The 20,778-nt window shown below is 50.8% G+C and overlaps 1 protein-coding gene across 3 annotated transcripts in view; it reads right to left on the bottom strand.

Moving 5' to 3' along the window:
- Positions 1-20,778, bottom strand: part of LOC126545967 (uncharacterized) — an 85,394-nt gene that overhangs the window by 25,617 nt on the left and 38,999 nt on the right. The window contains exon 1 of one of the 3 annotated variants that reach the window (XM_055061618.2): positions 4,044-4,147. The exons of the other annotated variants lie outside the window; for them this stretch is intronic. Within the exon in view, the coding sequence (XP_054917593.1) occupies positions 4,044-4,143 (100 nt within the window). The 5' untranslated portion in view covers positions 4,144-4,147. Of the gene's footprint in view, positions 1-4,043; positions 4,148-20,778 lie in introns of those variants that run through there. 3 annotated transcript variants of the gene reach the window in all.

A 20,778-nucleotide genomic window follows, 5' to 3' on the forward strand; every position in this document is an offset into this window, starting at 1 on the left:
ACGTTGCATCTGACCACGGAAAATAATGGAGTATAATCGATTTAATTTCCTTACATAGTGATTCACAGATGGTTTACTTCCTCAACGTTTTCTCGGCGCTGTTTGCGAATGTATGGGGCCTTGAGTCTGCTAGCGCTATTACGATTGGTATTTGGCATTGTATTCGGCATACCCGGCATCCCTTCTCCACGATTAATGCTTCACCAGCGAGCGTGCAGCTATGAAAGGCCCTTCACGCTGCATCGTCACTTTCTCAGCACCAGGGAGCTGGCGACTAAATCAGCGCAACCAAAGCTTACGGGCGAGACGAGCGCCCGCCTGGACTCGACTGGACCCAACCGTGTGACACGCAAACTAAGGGGCTCAACGTCGAGGCGACCGACATTACGAGACTAGGTTCAGTTTCGGAACTCCTGTGACTGCGTGGACCCACCACCGATCCTCGCATCTCGTGGCGCTGCCGTCGCACTTTGCTCGGTCAGCACGGTGCGGACGAGGCGGCGAAGCACTGTCCGCGGCTGCTCGCGTGTTTTGGCGGTGTGTATACACGCATGTTTTGCTGCATCTCGGTGCTTTTTGTGACACTCTTGTGCGTGTTGTATTCCATACACCGGCCAAGATAACTGAAAATTTAATGGCATTTCGGCTGCCCATACGGGAGCCTTGTTCACAATAAAATCCATAACACAGACACAGCGTACTGAAGTACGTTTCAGTACGTGACGCAAGCAGAGAGCGTACACCGTTGGAAGCGTCCCGTCGGTGTATACACGCTGCTTACGTTCCATACTGAAACGTACTTAAATATGCTTTGTCTGTGTTATGGATTTTATTGTGAACAAATCTCCCGTATGGGGAGCCGAAACGCCATTAAATTTTCAGTTATCTTGGCCGGTGTATATTTACACGCTTCAATATGTATTTTCCCGGCCAGACGGGCTGCTGTCAGACTTTGCATTTCGTCCCTTGACTTTTTTGGATCATCGTGTGGTCACACCAATGCCGCCTACGCCGGATTTCCCGCCTCATGAGCCATATAATGCGTTAGCCATTAATAATTAATTAGGTCTAATCAGCACTAATCAGCAAGAGCTGATTAGTAGAGCGCAGCGGATGGCCAGGGCTGCTGGGGTGCTGGACTAAGGACTCCAACAGCGCACTCCGGGGAAGCGCAGCAGCATTTTCACAGCTCAGTGAAGTTCTTCGACCAATGTGCTAAACGCGAGACTATAAAAAACATTAAAAAACGCATCGGTGAGAACACTTGTTGCGTTCGTAAGGTGAGAAGTCGGAGGACCTGATCACCTTCACCAACGCAGAGGATGGATGGATGTTATGAGCGTCCCCTTTGTAACGGGGCGGTGGGTTGCGCCACCAAGCTCTTGCTATTATACTGCCTAATGTCCTACCTAAGTTAAACAATAAAATAACAAAATAAACGCTATGAACTCGAACACCGAAATTTCCTGATCCCCTATTGCTAACTGTGCTTTTGTACGTCTCCGTTTTTTGTCGTTTCCCTACTTTTCGTCCACCAATCCTCCAGTCGCCTCTTACTAATGCCTATTGCGGTCATGTTTACTTTTCCACTGCTCCCGCTGAACCCAAGGGCTTCAAGGAGGCCAGTGGTGCCTAAATCGCCCGCTGGGTAGATGTCTTCACATTCTAATAAAACATGCTCCATAGTTTCCCTAGCTTTACCGCAGCAAGCACATGCTTCTTGTTCCGTCTTATATCTCGCTTTATAAGTGCGTGTTCTAAGGCATCCTGATCTCGCTTAGAAAAGTAATGAGCTTCCCTTTGAGTTATCATAAATTGTTTCTTTCCTGATTTCATTTTTTCGTCTTAAGTAGTTACTCATGGCAGGTTTCCTTTCCATTGCCGCCACCCATGAGATTATTTCAGCCTCTCTGATTTTCCGCTTGACCGTCTTTGTTGCTGTGTTGCCCACCCTACAGGCCACATACTTACTGGTAAGCTTCCTAGTTCTTTTCCTCCACTGTGAATCAATGTTTTTTCCTGTACAGATACCTCAACACTCTCCCGGCCCATTCACTTTCTTCCATATTCCTCAGGCGTTCTTCATACTCAATTTTACTGCGAGCTTCCCTCACTTCAAAACTACTCCAGCCCGTATCACCCTGCACAGCTTCATTTGTAGTCTTCCCGTGAGCGCCCAATGCGAGGCGACCCACTGACCTTTGGTTCCCATCGAGTCCTGATTGTACCCCTGATTTAAAGCAAATAACCGCATTTCCAAAAGTAAGTCCTGGAACCATTACACCTTTCCACATACCTCGGAGGACCTCGTACCTATTGTATCCCCATCGCGCTCTGTGCTTCATTATGGCTGCATTTCTCTTCCCCTTCACTGTTATTGTTTTTCCTGTGTTGCACCCGCGCTCCCGCCCTCTGGCTGCAAACCAAGGCACGGGAGCACCCGCGATACACGGCACTCAGGGAGAGTTCAACAACTAGGCGACAAAAGCCGCCGCGCTTCGTGGAAGCAATGACTACCGTGAAGACCACCCTACCGGAACCTGACCCTGACAAGCGGACCGTCACGAATGACCCGCTAATTGATAAGAGAAGGCAACGTCGAGGACTTCCGTGGGAACGATTTCGACATCAAGTTCCCAGTTTGCCACGTCGTTGCCTCGTCGTTGCACATCTCAACTCGTGTTAAAGAAAGCGCAAGGAGCCCCGGAACAGCAAAGATGCTGTTTCTTTTTATCAGGCGTAGGCATAACTTGCACCAAATCGAGAAAGCTTCGATTACATACCTAGAAATGATCGCAGCACCGCCAGCACCATTTTGTGGCACGCTGTATAGAACGAAATCGCGAATATTACGGTTTAACTTTGTAGGTCACCGAAGACGAGACACTAGAACTTGAAATAAATGCGGCAGTGTTTCCAGCTTTCATTTCTCGAGGTAAAATAGTTATGCATGCCTGTATTGAAAACATTTCCCTAACTCAAACTTCATTACATATCTCACGAAGCCGGTCGCCCAGTTAAGTGAAAGCTGGACACGATCTTGTGTAGTCGCATGACATGGCGACAGTTTGCTCCGAATTTACTCATCTAATACACTTTATTTCTGTAATCTCGCTGATCCAGACATTGGATACTCGATGCAGATACTTGCGAGTCGACGTGAGAAAAGAAAGAAGACAAAAGGACGAAGTATTAGCAAACACATCGGCGCGAACAAAAACTCCAAATCCCACTAATTCGCACCCAAACGTAGAGGGATGCAAGGAGAGAAAGAGAGGTCATTAGACAGAAAGTATTCGGCGAAACAAAAACAAGCCGAGCAGGCGACCTTATCAACAGACTCCATTGAATGGCCGATGGGGACGCGCAGCCGTTCCGCGCAGCTCGACGCCGGGCCGGAACGACGCGCGGTAATTAATGTTTCTCCGCGTCTACCCGATCGATCACTCGCAGGCCAGACAGGCAGCGGCCGTCTTGTCATTTGCGACGGACGCAGGAAAGACGCGATCGTTGTGACAACAAGGGCGACTGTGCGCGCAATACCGGCGCGCGCATCCCTCTCTCGCGGCGCCGCGGTTCTATGCAGTGCAATGAAACGACCCGTCCTGCGTGCCGCTGCTCACGTAGTGCAAGAGACCCACCCCAGGATTCTTCAAAGGGAGACACGCGCCCTGCATTCTTCGTCAGGTGAACTCCTCTCGCCACGTATTCACTGCCGTCGCACCTAATCAGACGAGAGGGGGAGGGTCTCGCCAAGAAACTGTTGCAAGACTGCGGAAACGGAGCGCCGCCGCCCTGTCCTAGCGCGAGACAGCTTGCCCCGTTATTCCGATAAGATAGCGCGCCTGCTGTGAACCGTTTATTCCCGCGGTATTCGCGCGCGGTGAGCTCCGAGGGTTACTTTGATGCAAGAAGGTATGTCTCGGAGAAAGGTGTGGGTACGAGCAAAGTGTCCGAGATAGACGGAACAGGGAGAACCGCGGTCAACATCACTGGCACGGGACACGAAGCAGGCGGGCGGCAGATTGCGCCCAAAGGCATACCTGCGGCGGCGGCGGCGGCAGGGAGAAGTGTCGCGCTGAGGGCTCTTGCAGGCGGCTCACCCAGGAGCGAGCGAGCGTACAGTCTGCAGGCAGCATGCATTAAAGATGTGTGCCGACGAGTGCAGAAACCAATAACGGACCGGGAGAGAAAGGGGAGAGAGAAGAATCGTCGGACGGAATGGGGGGGGGGGGGGGGGGGCATGCAAATACACGCCGCGGGCCAAAGGGGCGCGCGCTGGCGCTGCTCCACGAGGGCCGTTGCAACATAAATTAGCTGATGCGGAACCCTTATCGCGGGGCCAAATATGCGCCGACAACAAAAAACATGAGGAGGAAACGCGCGGATAACCTGGCAGCGCGCGGTCTGCCAAGGCGCCGCCCACGGTTTGCGACCAAGGTCAGCGCCGCCGCAGACTGCGTCTCTCACTACTCGCGAACCAGCCGGACACGTTGCGTCACCAATCTCAGGGACACGATAAGCGTGTGCCTCTCTCTTTAGACCAAAGTGGCGCGCAACGAGCAGCAGCGACCACACCACATTTTTTCGTAGTCAAGGCGTCTCGAGGAGATGCTTGCAGACACACACGGGGCCATAAAACCGCCTTCGCAGCTCCTTGGCACACTGGGAGCCAGGCGAAGGACAGCGCGCGCGTTTTTGTTTCCACGGGAAATGAAAACTCAAGGCTTCAGGCACGGAATAGCGCCAGCATGTGCAGGCCAAACTTAAGCTGGCCATACGGCACGAACGCTCCTGTGCTTAGGATGCGTCGGCACAGCTTCAGTGGCGGCTGCGCACGCTTCCAAATGTACTTGACGAAAGTAATAATGAGGAAACAAAGGGGGCACTGCTGAGAATCAGCATCAATTAAGGAATCTGACAATGATCCAAGAAACATCGTAGGTAAGAAGTGATGCACAAGTAACTGTAGACAACTGATACTGGAGACAAGCAAGAAACAGTGACTCATATTTCGTTGATGCCGGCCAGAAAATCAACCGCAGTAAGACAACGCGACAGTTTCGGCCCCACTCGTTTACTGCAAAATAGTACGCCGAAAAGGTCTGCAGGGTACGCCCTTCGACCATGAGTTCTGGCGCAGGTGAGCGAAGGCAGATCTATGCGGTTTCACTGCTTTGATGTGAACGATGTAACTAAGCTGCTATCAGTTCCGTGGGCCGGCTAGAACCGTCGTTCGCGCCATCGACCGGCGCGAATTGAATGAGCGCTGGATAATTCCCGATCTTCCTGAGCTCGCTGTAGATTAGAGCCCCACAAGGACAAGTGCGGTTGTGGTGACTGTAGACCACTCCGCATGTAGGGTTCACTATCGGCCGGCCTCGGGGGCGGCCAGAAATGGCCTTAGCCGAGTGAACCGTGCAGACCGGCGCCGAGAGGCTGGAAGCGCGTCGTCGGCGCCACGGAGATCGCTTGGCAGGCGGCCAATGCGCGCGCAGCAAACAAACGTCATGGCTCAGGAGCGACGCAAAAAAGTGCGTGGTCAGACCAGGAAGCGAAGCTTGTGGCGGCGGCCATATGGGCCGGCGAGCACGTCCGCGCGCACGTGCGGCGCCTGTTTACGCGCGGGACGAGGAAGCCGCCGCCTCAGCGCTTCCGCGTTTCGAAAGGGAGAAAGCTATACACCTGCTGCCACGCCAGCGTCTGTATCCGTTTCCTGCTCGATCAGTCCAAAAGTGTGCGCTGTGCCACGGCCGTTTATTGCGGCACGCGACAACAAAGGGGATTCGGAGGACCGGCGCCGCGCGGCGTGCATTCGCCAGACAAGTCGATCGATCGAATCGTGCGTCAAAAAGGACCGGCCGTCTAGCCGCGCGTGAAAGGGAGGGGGGCACGACATGTCGCGTCCAAGATGGAATCCCCGAGACCGCGCCCGGCTGCTGCCACGCCAGGTCGCGCTTGCAGACTCGGCGCCGGCGTGCGATCGGAACTGTTCCCATGGGCATTCCTATCCGCCCGCCTGGCGCGTCATCGTGGCCGGCTGACCTTGAAAGTCGGCGGCAGTCAACCGGCCCGTGCGTCTTGCACAATGGCTTCGAAACGCCGCCACATCTCTCGAACGTCAGCGACGTGCGAGAAGAGCCGCATTCATAACCGTGTACAAAAGCACGCGGACACGCCGGTACGCCGCAGCCCCGTCACGTTTTTACGGCGAGGAAACCAACGAGTGGCAAATCTTCAGTCGTTTGCAACTCTGGAAAGGCAAGAACACCACCTCAGAATCTCGCAGGTTCGGCGTATCGCAGCGTGCACTTTTGCCACATCGGCGAGATGACTATAGATGAGATGACGATGATAGCACGGAGAGGCAGGACAAAGCGCCGACATCGGCGGTAAGGAAGAAAGAGGGAGAGAGGACAACTTTATTCGTCAAAGGCAGAACTGGCCGTGTTCATGGGGGAGGAAGATATACGATGACGAACCCGACGGCGAGACACGCACTGGGGGCTGTCGCAGCACGAGAGCGTCCGAGCAGCAGCAGCAGCAGCAGCAGCAGCAGCAGGAACCGCAGCGGCGCTCGGTTACGTGCGTCGCGACACGTCGCTTCGCACCGGTCGTACTCGGAGCGACACTGTCGCGCCCTCGACGACGCAGACAGGGCTAGACGGCTGGCCCCTCTCCCTTCGCGTCGCGTAATCGGAGAACGGACCGAAGGACAGCGCCGGCGCGTCCGCCCACGAAGCGTCTCGCACAATGCACCGCCGTACAACGGAACCAGGCGGAACGCACTACACTTGTTGGTTCTCATGGAGCGAGCACTCCTTTGTCCACTTTCCTCCGGTTCTTGCGCCGTCGATCCCATTTCGCCGGTCCTGTGCGATGACAATGGCCTTAGAAGTCTGGTTACTGACGACAGACTAGTCGAGCGCAGGCAACAGCCGCCAAGAATACCTCGCTCTCTTGATGCCCTCTTCCCCTTACACTCACCCCTCCTCTATCTGCAACGTAAAAAAGTTAACCCTCTCGAATTGCCGTACCCTCGCAGACACGGGCAAACACCCGATCAGGTTTTAGAGTCGTGTATACCGTTTCTAATGTTCGCTCAGTGCACTAAAGTATAGTGGATATAATGACAGCTTCACAGAGACCACTGTGCTACAGTATAGTGGACCACTGTTAGAATGCATACTACACTTTTTTTCTCTGTGTCGTGCGAGATGGGGGGGGGGGGACAATCCTCAATATTCGATAACAGTCTTACCGAGATACTTGTTCTGTTGAAGATGAAATGGACACTTGTGCTGGGCCCATCGCAGTGTACAGGCACACGGCACCAACTTCGGAGACCATGACGAAATGATAAAATTAAGGTCTCTCATAACTTCGCATAATTCTAGATAAGCGCAAGAACTACACGATCTATTGGACGAAAAAACTAACGACACAGTGCAATTGTATGATAGCAAAATAATGTTTGATTTTATTTTTTCTGTTGCCTTCACACAAGTGGTAAAAACCGACTACATATTAGTCCGAATGCTTTGCTGGACATAAAGGTAAATACATTGCTTTTCGTTGAACGAAATCAACAGCACAAACATTTTTCACTTAAGGGCAATAGTATTGCTCTTGTGCAACAAGTAACGGTGTACGAAACCGAGACCGAGTTGATGCCTATGCGTATCATTCCCTCCACGCTGTGTCGGCGATAATGGCCGGCTACAACGATTAAAAAAAAAAAAAAAGCTCTAGCGTAGAGAAATTGCAGCCAAACGCTAGAAAAGCGACCGAAAAAGAGCGATAAAACAGCGGTAAGGTTGCGGGGAAAACGTATCCCAAAGATAGACGACGGAAATCAGTGTCAGTGTCACTCGCGAGTTCTTCGCTGAAAGAAGATGGTGTCGGTTCGACAGACCTGGACAGAGCTAAATTCTGGCAAATGAATTTGGAGCACAAATAACCTTAATTTCATTATAAAGCTTCCGCCGCGTTTTGACGGGGGGGGGGGGGGGGGTGCATAAACGCTCGTGTATCGATAAGTATGGACAGCTGGGCTAGTTGGTTATGATTAGCATTATGAAACATAGTTCCAGCGCACATTTGGACAAGGACGATGCTAATCATAACCAACTAACCTGTTTCATAATGCTAATCATGACCAACTAGCCCAGCTGTCCATTTCGTGTTGTCTTTCTCTCCTCGTCCTTGTTCAAATGTGCGCTGGAACTATGTTTCATAATGCGTGTATCGATTTTTGGGTGCATGCCCACTACGCCGTCTGTCATACATAGGGTGTCCCAACTATGATGCACCAAGACTTAGATATATGCTAATGCCACGTTGCTGGACAGATCCAAGGTAATGTTTGCCGTCGCTTCGAGACAGATTATTTTTTTGCATTCCGCCTAATTACAAAATTAGTCCTAATTAATCCACCAACTTCCCAAATATTATAACTAAATGAAAAGTGTCAATGAGAAAACTGTAGAGCAACATGAAAAAAGTTTGGGTCGAACCATTCATAGGTGGCGGATTAGCCAGCGGAGCTGTATGCGTGGTCTTCCTATTTTTCCCAATTTTGTTGGAGTTGCAACTGTTGCAATGGTCTACCTCTGCAATGCACAATCCGGTTCTTACACACCGCGGCGGCTACCGCGGCGCACATCCCCATGTTTTCCCGCCATAACTGTCGCGCCGTTGTACTGAGGGCAGACGTTCAGCAGATGGAGCCGTCAGAAATGGCGGCCATCGCGGGTGCACTTCCCCACTCCGCAGGTGCGGCGCGCGGTGAAATCACGTGTCCTTTCTTTCTTCTCCGTCGTGCCATCGCTTGTTCTCTATTCAGCGCTCGCGCAGCAGTCTTTTACGTTAGCCAGCCCAGATATGCCCCCTATGAGACCAAGCAGCGCCGCCATTTTGTTTGCTCACTTTACGGACGTTGCTGCTCTCTTGCCGAATAGGCCACACTTAAGCTACAGAACAGGTATTCGGCTTTAACCCAGGAAGAGGACCATAGTGTTGAAGCAATGAACGACAATCTTATGGGCATCATTAAGGAGTGCGCAATAAAAGTCGGTGGTAACGCCGTTACACAGGAAACCAGTAAGCTATCGCAGGAGACGAAAGATCTGATCAAGAAACGCCAATGTATGAAAGCCTCTAACCCTACAGCTAGAATAGAACCGGCAGAACTTTCTAAGTTAATCAACAAGCGTAAGACAGCGGACATAAGGAACTATAATATGGATAGAATTGAACAGGCTCTCAGGAACGGAGGAAGCCTAAAAGCAGTGAAGAAGAAACTAGGAATAGGCAAGAATCAGATGTGTGCGTTAAGAGACAAAGCAGGCAATATCGTTACTAATATGGATGAGATAGTTCAAGTGGCTGAAGAGTTTTATAGAGATTTATACAGTACCAGTAACACCCACGACGATAAGGTGAGAGAGAATAGGCTAGAGGAACTTGAAATCCCACAAGTAACACCGGAAGAGGTAAAGAACGCCTTGGGAGCTATGCAAAGGGGGAAGGCAGCTGGGGAGGATCAGGTAACAGCAGATTTGTTGAAGGATGGTGGGAACACTGTCCTAGAAAGATTGGCCGCCCTATATACACAATGCCTCATGACCTCGAACGTACCGGAATCTTGGAAGAACGCTAACATAATCCTAATCCATAAGAAAGGGGACGCCAAAGACTTGAAAAATTATAGACCGATCAGCTTACTGTCCGTTGCCTACAAAGTATTTACTAAGGTAATCGCAAATAGAATCAGGAATACCTTAGATTTCTGTCAATCAAAGGACCAGGCAGGATTCCGTAAAGGCTACTCAACAATAGACCATATTCGCACTATCAATCAGGCGATAGAGAAATGTGCGGAATATAACCAACCCTTATATATAGCCTTCATTGATTACGAAAAAGCATTTGATTCAGTCGAAACCTCAGCAGTCATGAAGGCACTACGGAATCAGGGTGTAGATGAGCCATATGTAAAGATACTGGAAGATATCTATAGCGGTTCCACAGCCACCGTAATCCTCCACAAAGAAAGCAACAAAATCCCAATAAAGAAAGGCGTCAGACAGGGAGATACGATCTGTCCAATGCTATTCACAGCGTGTTTACAGGAGGTATTCAGAGACCTGGAGTGGGATGATTTGGGGATGAAAGTTGATGGAGAATACCTTAGCAACTTGCGATTCGCTGATGATATTGCCTTGCTTAGTAACTCAGGAGACCAATTGCAATGCATGCTCACTGACCTGGAGAGGCAAAGCAGAAGGGTGGGTCTGAAAATTAATCTACAGAAAACTAAAGTAATGTTTAACAGTCTCGGGAGAGAACAGCAGTTTACGATAGGTAGCGAGGCACTGGAAGTGGTAAGGGAATACATCTACTTAGGGCAGGTAGTGACCACGGATCCGGATCATGAGACTGAAATAACCAGAAGAATAAGAATGGGCTGGGGTGCGTTTGGCAGGTATTCTCAAATCATGAACAGCAGGTTGCCACTATCCCTCAAGAGGAAAGTGTATAACAGCTGTGTCTTACCAGTACTCACCTACGGGGCAGAAACCTGGAGGCTTACGAAAAGGGTTCTGCTGAAATTGAGGACGACGCAGCGAGCTATGGAAAGAAGAATGATAGGTGTAACGTTAAGGGATAAGAAAAGAGCAGATCGGGTGAGGGAACAAACGCGGGTAAATGACATCTTAGTTGAAATCAAGAAAAAGAAATGGGCATGGGCCGGACATGTAATGAGGAGGGAAGATAACCGATGGTCATTAAGGGTTACGGACTGGATTCCAATGGAAGGGAAGCGTAGTAGGGGGCGGCAGAAAGTTAGGTGGGCGGATGACATTAAGACGTTTGCAGGAACAACATGGCCACAATTAGTACATGACCGGGGTAGTTTGAGAAGTATGGGAGAGGCCTTTGCCCTGCAGTGGGCGTAACTAGGCTGATGATGATGATGAAACAAAAGAAAAACGGAAACTGAATTACGTGTCCGATGACGGGATCGAACCTCGGAGCGCAGCAGCCCGACGCTCTATCAGGCCACATGCAATCGCATGTGCCAACGCCAACTCAGGCCACAATCTGTCGTGCCTCTGAGATTATGGCGAAATACACATGGTGAAACGATCTACGCATGACGTCGTGAAGATGTGGAAGCCGAGCCACAGGGTGTTCAGTTTCGGACCGAAGAAAGCGTGTGGTGAAACCACTGCTGTAGCCTTCTGTCGCTCGAAGAAATATATCTTTTGATTCTGTTGCACGGAGGAGAAAACACGACACTCAAAATCGCGGAACCTATATACGACAAGGCCGAATGATCCCTTTAATGAACATTTTATCGTTCTCGCACACGGTGACGGCGGGTTAACGCGCCGATGCAACGCCGAGCGCGTTCGCGCGGTTATCTTGCCGATTGATGAATGGTGTGCGCTTAATAGCGTTAACAGCCAAACATGGCGGCAACCGCGCCGCTTTAAAATCGTTTATACGCGAAAGAAACACTCGAACGTGAGCGCGAATGCGCGGACAAGCTCCTTTTCTCTGCGGTTAGTACGCCAGAAAATTCAGAAACCGTTGGCTCGCCTAGTCGCCGGGCGCCACAGCTCGCTAACTACCTCATCGCTAACTGTAGCGAGCACAACTCAGTCAGAACGAAGCGCGGGATCAGGCTCATTAAGGCTGCATTAGAAGCCAGCGTGGCCTCACTCGAGTAGTCACGGATAAGCCTCAGTCACGAACGCGCCCCTCTCCCCCTCACGGAGCTGCGCGCTGCGAATGGGAGGGACGCGCTTTTAGGGGGAGGAGGAAAAGCGGGGAGGGGGTCACGCAATTCGGTAATCAGGCGCGCGCTTTCGACATCAAAGCACGTAGGCTGCCAAAGACTATCGACGTCAAAACACACTCTTTCTATACGCTTACATTCATGTGACCACTGCCGCTTCACCGGTGTTTCGCTGATCCCCTAGTTAAACAAGCCGCCCACAGAAAGAAGCCTGGAGTCGCAGACGCCATCTCCGCCGATATTCAAGAGCTGGCTCCATGACGGCTGCAGTCGCAGGCGACAGCAGCGTGATCATGCACTATACTGTGAACATTCAGTGTGCAACGACGACCGCGTGAAGGGCAGAAACTGGAATAACAAGAAACTGCCTTCTACAACGACATCTATACCATATGAGGCGCGACTTATTTTCTGCATTTAACCAACTGCTATAGACGTGGCGCAATGAAAGTTACGGATAGCACAAGTAAAAGATCGTCTTCAATCTTTTTTTTCCCGCTTATCTGAAGTAATGCAGGAAGAAAGATGCGGTCTGCTAGGAAGTAATGAGTTTCCCGGTAAGCTTAATGTGAGCAAGAGAGCACACAAAGACATTAATGACTTTTAATGCAATCGCAGTCAATGTTCTGACACCACAGCGAAAAACTCACTAAACACGCGTATTCACTCCTACTGATCCCCATTTTGGATTAATACGATATTTGCTCGCTTCTGGGGTCGGAAGGGCAGGCCCGCGCCAACCGATAAAGGCGTTCCGTCCTTTAGGCCTGAAGCCACGGGAGGAACGCTTCCCACACGGGCACTGGAGCGCAGTACCTTCTATCAGGAACTATTCCGCCGGGTGAATTTCCTCCTGTGCGCTTACAAACAGCTGTCTAGGAGGAGGTCAGGAACCGGCGGGCACTTGGGCTGGTTGCGCCGCGCGACCGGCTCCCGCCGTGTCATCGACCAGCGGAGGAGGGCGGAATACAGCTGGCTCATCAAGAGCGCCGGGATAAATCAGAGCATGCGGCGGAAGGCCGCGAGACGGGCAGGACAGGTGGGAGAGCATCGCGCGGCGCAGCTTCGATCTGGCCGTGACCCCGGCTTCCGAAGGCCGTTAGTCATGCGCCACCCGTGCCGCTGGGGCACGTTCACCCCGGTGGCACGCGCGCACAAAAGCCGCCCCCGCCGCACAGCGGGGAGCAGAAAAACAAAACAACAACAAAAATTCCGCCGGAGGGGCACGAGACGGCGGCGCCCTTTGCGCAACGGCGGCGTCTGCGGCTCTGCGCGCCGGTGTCGTCATGGTCGCACTTGTTGCTAGCGCCGCGGGGCGCCCGAACTAAAGTCACGCAAGGTCAGGCGCGCGCCTCTTCGCACCTCGGCAAAAAACCGCGCAGTCTGCGCACCCGCGAGCGCTCGTGCCGGCCCCGCAGTGACCGCAGAACGTCAACGCGTTGGCGCCGCGACACACGCCCGCCTTGGCAGATGTGCTCGCGCCGCAGGGAACGGCCGCGGCGTTTACGTAACGCCCCGAGTTCGATTAACTTCGGCAGTCACACAATTAGGGCTTCCGTGTAATCCACGACAGCTCCGCCGACGCGCGCGCTCCGCTGCAGTAATCCGATACACAATGCCACGAACGTGCCGGCGGCCAGCAGTGTTCAATTGATCCGGGCGCGCGAGCCCTTGCGCAACGCGTTACGAAATTCTTGAGGAAAGGAAGCGCGCACGCATCTCATATTCCGGGACGTGCTTATGAAAGGCCTTCGTACAAATGAACTAGTCCCTCGGAAAATCACATCGACGACAGAAGGAACATGTAGGCATCAGGGGCCTACAGAATTTGCATCGTGGATCACCACAACTAGCCCTGTCACATAATTCCCTACATTTTATTTCGAGTTGTTGCCTTGAAACATGGCTCGTACCCACGAAGGGGATTGGCCACAATGGATAGGATTGAAACGCACACCCGACAACATACCGAAAGGGGTAAAGGCGAACATTCAGAACGAAGCATCATCGTGCCCTAAAAACTGAGCGTATCCTCGTTTACGTTCTTTTCGTCCTTGTTTCCGCGCTGTGAATTGCATCATGGATGGCCAACTGGCCTGGTCACATACTTAGCAGACATCAAAGCTGCAACGACGCGCGACGACGCTCCAGACGACTGGATGATCCAACAAGGAAGAAAGGAGTGTTATTTCCTGACGCAGGCTCTCCCATTTTAGCTCTATATGCTAGCTGTGCGCAGTGCTGACCTGATCGCGTCTGCAACATTTTATCCCCGTAGTATGTACAGCTGGCACCAGAAAACTGCGGGGCGCGGTTTCCGCGCAAATTCGTAATTGCGCCACATTTGGTGCCTGCAGCCAATATAACAGCACATCACCATGTCTGCCGCATATAAGTACTACGGTCGGCTGCAATTCTGAGTTTCGCGCTTCCTGCTCAATTTACTGAAATATGCAGGTTTCTTGAAGATCGCGCGTCTAGTAAACTTTTGGCGCAGATAGTACAACCAACCCCGCTCCCCTTCCACACTCACACAAAGAGAGAAATAAAAAAATAAAAAAATGAGAAAAAGCCACACGCAGCATGTATTCCTAAGGGTGGAATCCTAGCCAACTCGCCTTCTGAAAATGATGCATCTTGAACTCGCATCTCGAAAATGAGATGCATCTTGAACTCGCAACTCGCATCTTGAAAATGATGCGAGTATAGCCAATGACAGCTTATCTCAAAGCAAAACAAGACAAATGACTCCCAGGAAGATCTTGAAATGATCAAGAGTGGTCCAACAAGGGTCGCTAGGGCCAGCGCTTTGACAAGGGGACTTGTGCACCTGAAGTGTCTATGTAGATGAATACTGAAGCATCTCGTTTTGTACTTTGTGGATATCAAAACGCCCTTTTTCTGCGTGCGTGTTTTACATTTTTTTTAAGTGCATCCCACACGAACGGCTGAACAGAATGACGTTAAACCTGGCAGTACTTTAGGTGTCGGCGTAACTTGAAGCAGTATCTTTACATCTAGTCTCGATACGTTGAACAGAAGAACGAAAGCGTGCAAGGAGCTATGTACAGTACGTGCAGAAAGGCAATGCGGAAAGACGGCGGAGGCAGGCAGTCTGTCCACCACTCTTCCATAAAAAGACTGTTCCCACCCCCAGCCTTCCATAAAACGAGGCGACTACAATTTATCCGCTCACAATCGCGGCCACTGATTTATTGATGAGGTTCAACATCCCACGGGCTATGAGAGACGCTGCAGTGTGGGCCTCGGATTATTTTGACCATCTGGCATTTTTAACATGCACCCAAAAAGCAGGAAAAGTTTTTCTCTTTTTTTTTTTGCGCTCTGACCCCATCTGAATACGGCAGCCGCCCCAAGGTATCGAACATGCGACCTCCTGCTCAACAGCGGAATGCCATAGCCAGCGCAGCGGGTGATTTCTGCCATTTATGCATCTATGTGTACACCTATATAACTTCAACATGCGTCCATGGGCGCTATAACGTAAAACTATTCCAAACTTCTATTCCAATTCAGCAATCAGCCCCCCGCGATTGGTCGAAAACATTTTTGACCTCCCCCACTTAACCTGTCTGTCACGCGACGTCACGAAAACTACGATAGCTCCCCATCTGATATGACTTGTACACCCTGGTTATGCATAATTTGACCGAACAAAACAAACGTTGTTATTTCTGATTCGACGTCTTTTTGCCATTAGCCCTCGGTTATTGGTCAAACGTTTTCGGGCTGCACCCACATCACCTGCCTCTCACGCGACGCCACAAAACCGCAATAACTTACTGCGACAAAGTGACGTGTACGCGTTAAAGATGCATTAATATGCCGAACAAAACTTAATTTTCTTCTGAATGGCCACAGGCTGCTCCGTTCCGAAAGGAATAAAAGATGGCTGCCGCCGATCACTCCGGCACTGGCTACTCGCCCCTGCCGGAGAGCATCGGTTTATTTGGGTGTAATAAAGCTTTTCTGCGTAGCCGTGTAACGTTTTCGAGAAATTTCGGCAGGTTTGCGACCTCGTTCTGCCAACTCTTTGCTGAGGATGCGTTTTAGCCTCATTCTTAAGCTTCCGTTGCATGCCGCCGCAATTGTCGACGAGCCGCCGCAAGCTAAGAGACAGCGGACCAATCGCAGACGCCGGCAACACCCTCTTCATGCGGTTACCGATATTCAGTGCAGTGGCTCGGCCCCATCGAATCCCTCTCCACTTGAGCATGCTCCTCGCCTCTTGTGAGCCAATTAGATAAGACAAGCCGCTCAGTGCAGGCAATGTTATTCGTTTTTCAAGCAAACAAAAGTGACCTATGAACGAGGGGAGCATTTGATTGGTTTGTTGAGACAATCCTGCGGGTCACCGCCCGATGCTTGCGTCGGCGGGGACCCGAATTTGACGTCAGGAGATTGCAATAAAAACATATCGGAATAGTTTTACGTTATACGGCTCCATCTGACGGAAAACATGGCGAAGTTTACATGAATGTCGTTAGCGATAGATACGTCCGGTAATTTACAAATGAAAAAAAAAAGAGAAAGAGCAACAACAAAACACAGACCGATATCCGACTATACTCGCGGACAACTTTCTGCGGCTATGAAGGGAAAGCTACGGACGCAAAGCGCGCACAAGTGAGAGCGCTTTAAGTCCCGTGTTTTAATCCACGTTAGGTTAGGATGGGGAAGAGAAAACGGAAGCACCTTATCAGCAACAGTTAAGACAGAACACACTGCTGAGTGTAAACGTTCACTTACTTTGCGGCGTTCTCCCGCGTTTGAGCATGCGCAAAACCATCGCACGTGGAAGCTGCGTCAATTCAGCGTCTGTGCCGAGCAACGAAAAGCACGGTCAATGCTGCCGGACCACTTGACGCGGTAACACATGTGCAGCAGCCACGCTCCCGTAGCATTCCCTCCATAGCAACAGAAAGTTGTCCGCGAGTATAGTATACTTATCTGTGGTTTTACGCCGCACTAACAAAGAGCATGGCTGGTAAAGCTTGACAGTTTTACTGAATTTTAGGATGACATATGCTTTAGTTATCTTGTTAAAGTCAGTGCAGCTTCTTCCCTGGCAAAAAGGGCTTTCAGACATAATAAATAAGTTCTAAGGATGACTTGCGAAGGTGTAGTTTCCGTAGCTACAACATGAACACGTCCTTTATACACGTGTTTGTCCTTGTCGCGATTTACTTTAAAGCGAAGCTTCCTTTGCGTCTTCCTTCGACTTTTTCACTGCTGCTCCTGTCTTGCACGCCGCATCGAGAGGTGGCTCAAACCGTGTACATACATGGCAGGAGCGCGGCAGAGAGGAAAGGAGACGCGAGAAACCCATTTGAACCTTTCCATGGCATCCCCACAATGCACTCTAACTCACTGGGCGTCTTCACAGTACCCTGTTGACGGCTGTAATTATCCGTGAACACCCGAAAAAGCATTGCAGAAACTGCAGCGCTTACCTTTGTACTAGCCTACAACAGTCCAGATTGGAGTTAGAATGACAGAGATGAGGAAGATAGTAGGTGGGTAGAACCACTGATGATAATGACTTATTGGCATCCTCTTTGAAACGGGGTGGTGACAGATAATCACCTATAGCACCTAGTGTGTGGTTTACTTCTCTCTCTCTACTGAGGTATGACATACATAGTGACCTTTACTAAAATTGCACCCTCTCATCAGCGGGTAGAACCGACGGAGTCACGAAACGAGTAAATAACGGCCTTGCCACTCTTCGTTCATAGCTAGCATACATGGGGGGGGGGGGGGATAGAGGGAGAACGCGACGTAAGAAGGCAAGGGAACATTACTATTACACACGACAGCAGTTGCGGACAAGCTGGATAAATTTACGGTACGGTACGTTTCTACTATTTCAGAAAAAGCAACCCTGTGCAAATTTACCAAGCGGAGAACTAACGCAGCGCGTGTAGACTCAAACCTGCATTAAACCACTGCAGCGTCTAGGCGACCTTACAAAAGTGGCCGCCCATGAAATAAACACTTCTGCACCCGTCACGGTAGTTTTCTGGCAATGGCGTTGCTTGAGGTCGCAGGTTCGATGCCGACCGCGGCAGTCACATTTCGACGGATGCGAATTGCAAAAACGCTCGTGTACTCAGATTTAGGTGCACGGTACAGAATCCCAGGCGATCAATATTAATCCGGAGTCCCCAAATGACGCGTGCTTTACAATCAGAGCGTGGGATTGGCACGCAGAGCCCCATAGTCTAACAGTCGCGACTTTTGTCGCGATGCGTTGCTCCGTGTGAGGCAATGAAAGTGCTAACCTTCTCGCAGGCTCTCAACAATGGCGCCCAACAACGCTTCAAGCAAACACGTCTGTTCTGTGTGCTCTGTGTGTTACGTAGACAAATACAAGTGGTTCACGCAAGTAACGTTAACACCAAGTCACGACTCTAGTATTGCACTAAACGCTGATGAACTTAAACATTCACCACAAGAATCGGCGGTAATTATCGTCAATCAAGTCAAGCAGCACAGAACCCTTCGCTTACATAGATTCCCACACTTCGTGGGATCTGCATTTTATTTTTCTTCGTCGTGCTTGGGGTTTCTTCCGTTGACTTTTCTCAGTGGTTACTACATTTTTGTGCCGACTCCTGCGAGGATTAAAGTCAATACTAACAGCGTTCTATACATTCAAAAGTGCTGAAAGCCGCACATATGGAAAGCGTGCAAAATCTGCGCTCAGGAAGGAAGGAAGGAGAACAGGAGATGAAAGGCAGAGAGGTTGACCAGATTAAGTGTCCAGTTGGCTACTCAGCACAGGGTGATGGGGTAAGGGGCAGAAAAGATAAGAAAGCACGAGAAGATTAAAAATAAAAAAGGAAAGCATCAGTTCGCACGTTCTATAGTTTTTCAATGAGCCCTGTTTCCTCTAAAAAGCACACTAGCGCTTTTAAAGCAGTTCGTGCCGACATCGGGGAAGGGACCAGGGTCCAAGAATTCAGCCTTCGGTAAGGGCGGTAAGGGGACGGCTGTCAAGCCTGTCGAGCGTGGTGCTGAGGAGTTGTCTTTGTGCACTAAAACGGCAACAATCACACAGAAGGTGCGCTATCGTCTCTTTGCACCGGCAAATTTCACAATATGGACTTGTGGCCATTCCGATGAGGTAACAGTACGCATTAGTAAAAGCTACTCCAAGCCATAGGCACTATTTCGGAGATCATTTATGATAATAGAAAACCACGAGGAGATCCCAAAACCACTGCGATCAAATAACGAGCCCCATTTCAGTGGCGACAGTTCCGTGGGACGAAAGCCGTCAGAGGCAGGTTTCACGGTCGGTTTTCGTGCGGCACCAATATTCCGGACGCGGTCTGGAATTGCGCCATAAAGCGCATGCTAACATGCGTGTCTGATTTCACTACCCAGATAGCCGCGCCGGGAGGGGAGATTGCAAGGACAAAGAAAGAGGAAGCGAAGAGTGTGGGCCCGCAATTTACTTTTAATGGTTGCGCGGACTAAATAACACGACGTAGAGCAGCCGCACGTAGCAAAGACCATACGCGATTCCCCCCGCATATACCATGCGCAGCCCAGCAAGAAGAAGGACAGACAAACGTGGCAATGATCCAGAGAGAGCAAAGGGGGGGGGGGGGGGGGGGCAACCCTATCGCGGCACAGTTTTTGGCGCCGACTAACGCGGCATTGACGGAGTTCGCTTTTATGCGCGTTGCTGCAGCGAGTTAAAAAAAAAAAATGCAGGGAACGGCTCGCGCACGCAAGGACGCAACCAAATCGGTGCCCGCCGAGCTGCTGCTGGCAGCAACAAGCAGCAGCCAGCGAGATACGTGAGAGACACCGCCGATCAGCGCAACTAAGTTACGTCCGGGCTGGCCACCTTGTTTTCCAAGAAGGTCACAGGAGCGCGCGCGCCGACAAACGCGGGCGCGTCTGCCCTCCTCCCTCAGCAGCGGGATTACGGCCGCGCAACGCGCAGGTGGAGCTTGCCGCCGCCGCCGCGGTGCTCAGGCTCAGCGAGAGAGGGGGCTGTCGAAGCGCACCTGTGTGCGGTGCACGCTTTCGGGCGTCCCACTGCTGGCAATTAGCTACTCCCGAAATAGAAACAGATCCAATCTCCGGCAGGCCGCGCCGCCAGACGTGAAGAAAGCCACGCTGACCACCCCCTCCGTAAATCTCGGCGCTTGTATTTCGCTTCTTTTTACCGCGTGCTCGCATCAGTGGGCGGTCACAAAGCAAAACATCAGGAGAAATCGGATCACCTGAAAGACAAACTACCACCTATGAGGATCTCAATACGAGGGTACACAGCAGTGTTAAAGGATAGCAGACCGCTGACTCTCGGCAGAGGACGAAATTATTTGCTCCGGCAGCTAAGTTTACTGGTGAAACAGGAGAAGAACCTACCTAAGCGAGATGCGGTACGCAGATGTTCACGCCCAGTTCCGACGTTCGGGGACCGACGAATACCTTACATGTGGCAATTTTAATGACGGCCAGCTGAGCGAAGCTGCCACACGCGCTAAGAGCAATGCGTTCTACTACCCGACAATTTAACGACATGTACGGCAGTCAACAGAAGCGCTGGCACTAGACATCCACTCTCCTCAGTCTCATTCTCCTCCTTCCCCAATTGTGATTTGTGGTACGAGAAATACTCCGAATCTCAGAAGCTTAGAGAGATGATGGAAGACAAAGAAGAAAGGAAACAGTATGTATGTATGTATGTATGTATGTATGTATGTATGTATGTATGTATGTATGTATGTATGTATGTATGTATGTATGTATGTATGTATGTATGTATGTATGTATGTATGTATGTATGTCCTCGAGGGTACGTTGCCAAATTTAAAAGGCAACAACAACAATCAGTATGTGCCAAGGTGGAAGGAAAAAACAATGTATGATAAGGAGGGGGAACACCCATCGCTATCGCGAGCATTGCGATAACTACGATTAAGCTCACT

Source organism: Dermacentor andersoni, chromosome 1, assembly GCF_023375885.2.
Source record: "Dermacentor andersoni chromosome 1, qqDerAnde1_hic_scaffold, whole genome shotgun sequence".
NCBI classification, from domain to species: domain Eukaryota; kingdom Metazoa; phylum Arthropoda; class Arachnida; order Ixodida; family Ixodidae; genus Dermacentor; species Dermacentor andersoni.